Here is a 9166-nt window from a genome sequence, read left to right on the forward strand (position 1 = left end):
ATAATAATAATAATAATAATAATAAGCAGGCATAGAACCTGAGTGGCAAATGTTGTAATCCTAGCACTTGGGAAGCTGAGGCAGGAGGATGTTGTGAGTTCAAGACCAGCCTATGCTACACAGTGAGTACAAGGTCAGCCTGCACTGCACAGCTAGACCCTGTCTCAAAAACACAGAAATAAAATAGTAAAGTTTGCAAACATGAGCTTGGAGCTACGCCTTGATGGTACAGTGCCTGCTGCGGGACAGGTACAAGGCCCTTGGGGCATTCAGGCCCTCAGCGGAGCCCTGCCCTCCTGGCTGCCCTCTAAGTGCCCCTCTTCTCCAAGGCCTGCACCACAGCCTGCAGCCAGAGATGGGGCCCTCAGAAAGGCTGCCCTGGGGACCCCCATAGTAGCCCACACACTGCTCCTGGGCACAGCGCCCCTCGTGCCCCTCGCAGCAACACAGCCAGCAGCCACCAGGATTCTGGCCCCCTACCCCCACCCCATAGCACCCTGTGCCGGCCACCTGGTCAATGACCAGGAAGGAGAGGGAGGTCTCAGAAGGTGACCTAAACCCAGTAGAACCACACTAGGTACACTTGATGACAGCTTCATGGTGGAAGAAATCAGTCTTCACTAACTTTAATTCACCTAACAAAACATAATCAGGGAGCCGAACTGATGGCGCACACCTGTGAACCCAGTACGTGGAAGGCTGAGGCAGGAGGATCACCTCCAACTCGAGGCCAGCCTGGGCTACATAGTAAGTTCAACTCCAGGCTGGACTACATAGTGAGACCCTGTCTCAAAAAAAGAAAAAAATTAGAATTCAAGCTTCCCCCTATTCCAAGAAGCAAAACCATACATATCACAGGCAGTCAGGAACTTGGTGGGGACGGGATGGGGGTGCCAGTTACAACAATACACAAGAATCTGATGGAAACAACATTTTGTTTTGAAAAGAAAAGAAAAGCTCCTTTCTGGGTTTTGTTGGGAGTCAGGAGTGAATAGAAAGGAAGCAAAAATTGTAAACTTTATTTGCGTCTCCCTCGTGTGGCCAATGGAAGTACTGCAGCTCTTTCAGCGGTTGCCTTGCAAGGCCTGGGGTCCCTGGCACCAGCCCAGCCAGAAAACTTCAAAGGCCCATGGTATCCACAGATTGCCGTGAGTTCGTGGCCAGCTTGAGCTACACGGTGGGCTCAAGGCCAGCCTGGACTACAGGGCAAGACCTTGTCTCAAAAACCAAATCAAACATTTTATGGAGGAATCTTCCAACTGGAAGACAAAGTTTTATTCTTTCACACTAGGTATAAATGACTTCCAGGTTGTACTTCAATTACCTGGCCAAAGATAAATTAGATGCTGTATGCTCCCCTGCTTTGGGAAATTGGGGACCTAAACTGCAAGAGTTCTGGCAACAACAGCCTCTTCACTCAACGTCCAAGTCACTCCCAGACTGCGCAGACACAGCCAAGGACTGAACCTCACTAAACCAGAGAGCAAGAGGCCATCCGGCCAGGCAGAGAGAAGCACAGTCAGGGCCAGGGCTCTGGGCAGAAGGAGTCCACTGTGAGGCCGAAAAGCCCCAGCGCTGGGGGCGGGACAGGGCAGTCGGTGCCCAAGTCTCAGCTGCTTGGCCAGGGCAAACATCCTCAGGCAGAACTGGAAACCTGCGAAGAAAGTAAGAGCCCAGACGTGGGGGAGGAAAGAGGTAACGTGCCAGGTACAGGCTGTAGTGTTTGCTTGTTGTGCTGGACATTTCAGAATTGCAGTTTCATTTGAGATGAGGAATTCTGTGTGTGTGCGCCTATGGGAACCCACGGCTGCCATAATGACCTACATCCCGAGCTCTTTTTTAATGCTTTTGAGACACGATCTCAATAAGTTGTTAAATTGCCCATGTTGGGCTTCAATTTGCAATCCTCCTGCCTCAGTTTCCCAGAGTGCTAGGACCCCCTCCAGGTGCGCACCCCCTCCCCACTCTTCTTCCTCTTCCTCTTTTCTTCCCCTTCTTCCTTCCACCTTCTTCTTTGTTCTCCTTCTTTCATTTTTTTTATATGGTATCTCACTATGTTGCCCAGGCTGGTTTCATCTCCTGGACTCAAGTGATCCTCCTGCCTCAGCCTCCAAAGTAGCTGGGATTATAGACACATGCCACCATGCCCACCTGGGTCACTGGGAATTTAAGACTATTGTGCAAGAGGAAAGTTCAATGTCTAAGACTCTGAATCTATGGCATTCTTCTTTGTAAAAGGAGTGAGTTGCACTTACCCCAGAATGAAACATAAAAGCTTAGTTCCAGGGTGATTCTCAAAAGCAACAGCCTGGGGCTGGGGCTATAGCACCAAGACAAAACCAAACATGTACTAGCTGCTATTGTACTGAGCTATCTCCCCGACCCCCATGTACTAGCTGCTATTATCGTCATCAGAAACACTAGCAGATATATATTATGCTCCATAGATGATTCGTTGTGTTAGTAGCACAGCATTTGCCAAGCATGCAAGAGGCCCTGGGTTCAATTGCCACCCCAAAATAAATCACAAAAATTAGAAAAGAAGCATTTCCTGGGGCTGGGGAGATAGCTCAGAGGTGTGAAGGACCTACCTGGCAAGCACAAGGTCCCGAGTTCGAAACCCAACCCTGCATGCCATGCCAGCCCTGGAACCTCAGGTGAACCATGCTGGCCCCAGAACCAAGCACGACTGAACACCTTCTAACTGCCAGGCGTTATCAAATGCTTTACACCGTGCCATGAAATGTTCGCAACAATCATGTTTTCTCAGCATGTTATTCCAATACTGCGTCATTACTGCATCGTCACTGCTGAGTGCGCTGGAGTCGTGAGCAATGCGCCCAAAGCCGTGCAGGCATCTGAATACTCGCTAATAATTCCGGGGGAGGGTGCTGGGGATGCAATCCCAGGTCTCAACTCATGCTAGCCAGGGAGCCACCACTGAGCCCCAGCCCCAGCCCTGGCCAGTCATGGCTGAGCACTTGCCATAGCTCTGATGCCACTCTGAGTACTAAGCATGGAGATTTACTTAATAATAAATTAATGAAAAATGAAAGCCATATTAATATGCTGAGCTGTAAAAGGCTCAAGTCAACAACTTCTGACCTTGCCAGTCCTATGAATAACCCACTACTATTATGGACTCCTGGACTATATTGGATTATTTTGCTGAATTCATGCACCTACAATATTTAAATGGCAATGGAATACCCAGCTCTGACAAAACTAAACAAAAAAGGGGATACAAATGAAGGACCATTTTGTGTCTGTATATACAAAAGAGTTCGGATAGATATGCAGCTACTTTCTCTTAATTCAATGAGAAGGAAGATTTGTACTAATAGTGTTTGGACAGGACATGATGTCTGCAGCTTGTACTATGAATAACCACTAAGAAGACAACAATATGCAATGTATTAATTATTGTAACTGTCCTACTAATCAGTTTTGAAAATGTCTCATTGCTATTTGTTTCTCAATAAAATTAATAAAATGAATCAGTACTGGGGCCATATGGATAGGAAAGAGGGCATTTTCTGGTACCTGCTGATCTCTGACACCCTTTTCTAGAAGGCTCAGCAACGTCTACAGCTGACCTCTGATTCTTCTGTTAAGCTTCTTAAATTATTAAAATAAACAATAAAGTTGAAAAAAGTAAATAAGTCAATTATTGAGTTACGTATTCTCACAGTACCCATTATTTGTCCCCCTCCCCTTAATTTTTTTTTAAGCCCAGACTGTTCTGAACTGGTGGCGATCCTCCTGCCTCAGCCTCCCAAGAGTGCTGGGATTCGCATCGTGCGCCAGCACACCTGGCATCAAGTACTTTTAAACTCTTCTTCTCTGCTATTGGACTCCCTAACTCAATCTCTGTGCTCGAAAGCACCTCACAAACACTTTTCAAGCAACATGCACTGCAATGCCCCCTGCCACACACATCCAGGGCCACCTGCAAGCTCTGCACAGGCCAAACTGTGCTCACTGCAGGCCAAGCCCTGCTCTGGCTCTGAGCTCCAGGCCGTATCCACCCGAACAGCTCACATGATTGCTGCCTTACCTGCCCGTCAATTGGTGATCACAAGCAAAGGGACCGTTCGTGGGTTCCCTGGGCTTCCCTGGCTCCTAGCCTAGGGTCCCAGAGACAGGGACCATCGGGCTGCACCTGCTGCCAAGTGCCAGAGAGCAGGAGGTGAGACCGCAGCACATACACTCAGACAGGAAGGCTTTGTGCTTGCCTCTATGACGCAGATCTGGGGCTCCTCCAGGTTCCCGTCCACTGGCACCTTGGACTGATTCATAACCCACTCTTGGATGGCATCAGTGATGTGGGGGACAACTGCAGAAAAAAGTCAGGCACTGAAGTGTGTTAATGCCCACCAGTGAGGAAAGTACCTCCCGAACCACCCACATAACCGTCTCGAGGGCCTCCATGACATCTTCCCTCATGACCATTGTATATCCTAATGCACTTAGTGCAAGTCACTTAATACTGGGCCTTTGGACCATTGTATATCCTAATGCACTTAGTGCAAGTCACTTAATACTGGGCCTTTGCATTCAACACTGACCAGCCAGAGATCATGAAACAAAGCAGCAGGGCATGCTGACACACAATATTGACCCCAGGACCCGAGAGGCTGAGGCAGGAGGATCACTGCAAGTTTGAGGCCAGCCTGGGCTACATAGTGAATTCAAGACCACCCTGAACTACATAGTGATACTGTGTCTCAAAAACAAACCAAAATGAAACAATGCAGGAGTCAGGGGTTTAGGTCACTGGTTCACTGCCTGCCTAGGTGAGGTCTTGAGTTCGGTCTCCAGTACCAAAAAATGAAACAATGCGAAAGTGCCATCATTCATGTTTGTTGAAACCCAAACCAGAAAATGCCTATCTTAGCTGGATGTGGTGATGCACACTTACAATTCCAGTACTTGGGAGGCTGAGGTAGGAGGATCATTGTAAGCTCGAGACCAACCTGGGCTACAAAGTGAGCTCAAGGCCAGCCTGAACTGCAAAGCGAGACCCTATCTCAAAAAGACAAAAAAATAAAGAGGACCAGACTGATAGCTCAGCAGACTAAAGTGCCTGCTTAGACAGATGCAGTGGCTGGGGTTCAATCCCCCCTCCTCAGCACACCGTGCTGACCTCACCCCCAGGCATGCTGAGATGGAGATTGAGACTGGGCGTGGTGGTGCACACCTATAATCCCAGCACTTGGGAGGCTGAAAACAGGAGGATCACTACCGAGTCAGATCTGTGTAGTGAAACCCTACAGACCCTGCCCTAAAAATACAGAAAAAAGAGACAAAGAATTTTAAAAATGCCTATCTCGCCAACTAAGAACTATGTAAAGAGGGCAGCTGGGTCAGCCGGGGAAGTGGGGTACTCAGCTGCACATGAGGCAGGCACCAGCCAGCAGGAGGACGGAGATAAGACCTGCACTGGGTCCCACACCCCACAAGGGCTAAGCAAAAAGCCAAAAGTGCAGTTTGTACTAGTATCTGAGTCTCAGGATCCCTGGGCAGGGTATAAAAGGATCCAAAGCTCCTGATTTCAGCTAAAGAAACACCACAGGCACAGGTCAAGGCTGCAGATACAAAGCCCTAATTTGACACAGAAAGTAGAAATGCTGGCTTTGGGGTTGCAAGCGGAGAAAGTGCCTCCCATTGCTGAATCGAGAAGGGTCCACTGCGCAGGTCCACTGCACAGGTCTGGACCCTCCCACCCCTCCCCAGCGCAATCATTTTTCAAAAACAAGTGCTCACCATCCATGCAAAGAAATAAGATAAAGGATGAAAAATGAGCATATCAGGGATGGCCAAATAGATCAGCAGATTAAAGCGCCTGTAAGCAGGCGCAGGGGCCAGGGATTCCATCTTCGGGCCTGCCGTGCCAGCGTGGCCCCCAGGGTCACTGAGACAGCAACTGACACTGGGCTTGGTGGCATGCTGCTGTAATCCCAGCTCTTGAGAGGCTGTAAATAGGCGGATCACTAAGAGTCCAATCTAGTAGTGAGACCCTGAACACCATGTAGACTCTTCCTTTAAAAATACAAAGAAAAATGAGCATATCAAAACACAGGGGGCCGGAGATATAGCTCAGCAGCACGAGTGCCTGCCTGGGAAGCATATGGTCCCAAGTTTGATTTGTGACACCAAAAGAAAACAACAAAACACAGGAGCCAGGCATAGTGGTGCACCCCTATAATCTTGGCACTCAGGAAGCCCACACAGACGGATCACCACAGTTGGAGGACAGCCTGGGCTACATAGTGAGTTCAAGGTCAGTCTGAACTGTCTCAAACCACCACCTCCAAAAGAAAAGGAATGTAGAATTTTTTTTTTTTTGGCGGAACCAGAAATTGAACTCAGGCCCTTGCACTTGCCAGGGAAGCACTTATTCTACTGAGCCATCTCCCTGGCCCCTGGAATATAGAAATTTGAAAAGGATTAAAACCTAGAGAGCTGGAGGCCGAGGAGATGGCTCAGTGGAATAAGCGCTTTCCTGGCAAGTGCAAAGGCCTGAGTTCAATCCCCGGTTCCACAAAAAAAAAAGATAAAATGAATATGTGAAGAAAACCTAGAGAGCTGATGGCCTGTGATAGCTGATCTCTGTACACACAGCTGTCTAGCACAGCACCTCGTCTCCACACGCCTGCGGCCCTGGTACCTTGCACTGTCTTCCCCAGGTAGTCGCCACGCCGCTCCTTCTTGATCACGTGATGGTAGATCTTCCCGGTGGTGATGTTGTTGTCCTTATAGAGGTTAATATCCAAGAACCTTTCGTAATTGCCAAGATCCAGGTCGACTTCACCGCCATCATTTAAGACAAACACTTCTCCTAGAATGAAAAGCCCATGCAGAAATGAAACAATTGCCTCTATGAGACTATTTTTCAAAGAGTGACATTTTTTCACTTCTATTTATTTATTTTTACTAATTTTGTATGCTTATATCTGGAAATCTGAACAACTAATTTGAAGACAACAATATGCAATATAGCAACCATTGTTGAATTCCTATCATTTTGTTTAGTGAAATTCTGTATCATTTCTAATGGGTTTTTTCCATAATTTTATTGAGAGACAAATAGCAATGAGACAGTTTCAAATCAAATTGGTAGGACAGTTTCAATAACTAACACATTGCATATTGTCTTCCTAGTGCTTATTTGCTGTACAAGATGTAGACATGATATTTGTAAATAGAGTGACATATTTTTTATTAAAGATTTTTTAAAATGTATTCACAGTGATGGTCTATTACCATGTCCTTCTCTTGATGGGGATTATAACATTAAAGGCTATCTAAAAAATGCATTAGAAATGTTCCAGTAGCCTACCATGAGGACATTTTTGTTGTTGTTAATCTCACTGAAATTCTAGCGAGTTTAAAAAAGTTACACAAGGCATGCTAGCAGATGCCTGTGATCCTCTCAAGGCCAAGACAGGAAGATCCCAAATTCAAACCCAGCCTGGGCAATTGAGCAGCTCAGGAAAACTGGGTATCAAAGGTAAAAAAGAAAAAGGTGACAGGAATGGGACTCAGTGTGAAGGCCCTCTGTTCAGTCCACAGTAATGAGAAAGAAAGAAAAGAGATGGGCTGGGGAAGAAAGAGAAAGAAGGAAAACTACAAAGGGGGAGAAAGAAAAGATTTATCTTGTTCAACCCCAGCATGGTGGTACAGAACATGCCTGTAATCCCGGCTCCTCAAGAGGTTAATACAAGATTACAAGGTGAACAATAATCTGGGATGCTTCATGAGACCCTCTCTCAAACTTTAAAATGTGAAAAGGGATGGCAGTGGTAGCATGCTTGCCTAGCACATTTGAGGGCCTGAGCTCTAGCCACATTACCACAGAGAGAGAGAGAGAGAGAGAGAGAGAGAGAGAGAGAGAGAGAGAGAGAGAGATTCAGCTTTTCTAAACTCATCACATACCAAATGAAAAAAGCACCTTTTTTTTCTTTTTGAGGCAGGGTCTCACTATGCAGTTCAACCTGGTATTGAACTCACACCTCAGGCATGCTGGTGCATGCCTGTAATATTAGCACTTGAGAGGCTGAGGCTGGAGGATCACTGCAAGTTTGAAGTCAACCTGAGATACATAGCTTTTTGTTTTTGTTGATGTTTTGAGACAGGATCTCAGTGCGTAATGCAGGCTGCTCTTGAGCTCACTATGTAGCCCAGGATGGCCTGAACTCACAGCAATTCTTGTGCCTTAGCCTCCCAAGTGCTGGGATAACAGGCGTGCACCAACCCAACAAGGCTGGTCCACACAGTAAGACACCATCTCAAAAAGAAAAGGAATAGAGTGGCTGCAAGGAGCTGAGTGTCAGGGTCGTACAATCAATTCACAGTACAAGGAGGGGAAAAATGTCCCAAACAATCCTGGATGAGTCAACAGCCCTAAGTGGTCAGAATCTCAAAGTTAGCTGGCAGGGGAATGTATGTGACATGAGAATGCTGGGTGATCTTTCTAACAATCAAACCAGAGAAAGCTAAATTTATTTATTTTTTATTTATTTATTATCTTTTTCCAGAACTGGAGATTGAACTCAGACCCTTCTGCTTACCAGGGAAGCGCTTATTCTACTGAGCCATCTCCCCAGTCCCAGAAACCTAAATTTAAAAGGAAGATATTTTGGTTTTTCTTTTGTTTTGTTTTTGGAGCAGGGATCAAACTCAGGACGTTGTGCTTGACAGGCAGGCATTTATACCGCTGAGCTATTTTCCCACCCCAAAAGGAAGATATTGTGTTTGGTTGGTTTACTGTCTGGTTAGTAAAGTTTAAAAATAATATTCAGAGCCAGGTGTGGTGGAACACATCTGTAATCCCAGCACTCAGGAGGCTGAGGCAAGAGGATCACTGGGAATTCAAGGCCATCTTGAGCTATATAGCAAGACTCTGTCACAAAATAAATATTATTATTCAACAAAGGCTAAGGAATCTGGGGATATAAATGAGTGCAGATTCACAATTTTGATCAGGAAATCCTTGGGGCCAAATTGGAAGGTAGAATTTGGAGTTCTCAGATTATAGAAACATAATACAGGACACGTTCTGCATATTACAACACACATAACCAAACACATTCCAAGTCCAATACAGTCAAATAAAACTGTAACTAGAGGGACCAAAATGATCAGAACTCCACGAATGAGATCA

The 9166-nt window shown here is 46.3% G+C and overlaps 1 protein-coding gene across 3 annotated transcripts in view; it reads right to left on the minus strand.

Annotated features, from left to right (window-relative positions):
* Nucleotides 1-9166, minus strand: part of Ctps2 (CTP synthase 2) — a 73806-nt gene that overhangs the window by 52806 nt on the left and 11834 nt on the right. For all 3 annotated transcript variants that reach the window (XM_023719573.1, XM_023719572.1, XM_012515545.2), the window contains 2 exons: nt 6671-6841; nt 4236-4336 (listed from right to left, as the gene is read on the minus strand). In XM_023719573.1, the coding sequence (XP_023575341.1) occupies nt 4236-4336; nt 6671-6841 (272 nt within the window). The remainder of the gene's footprint in view (nt 1-4235; nt 4337-6670; nt 6842-9166) is intronic.

Source organism: Octodon degus, unplaced genomic scaffold (assembly GCF_000260255.1).
Source record: "Octodon degus isolate 3935 unplaced genomic scaffold, OctDeg1.0 scaffold00069, whole genome shotgun sequence".
Lineage (NCBI taxonomy): Eukaryota > Metazoa > Chordata > Mammalia > Rodentia > Octodontidae > Octodon > Octodon degus.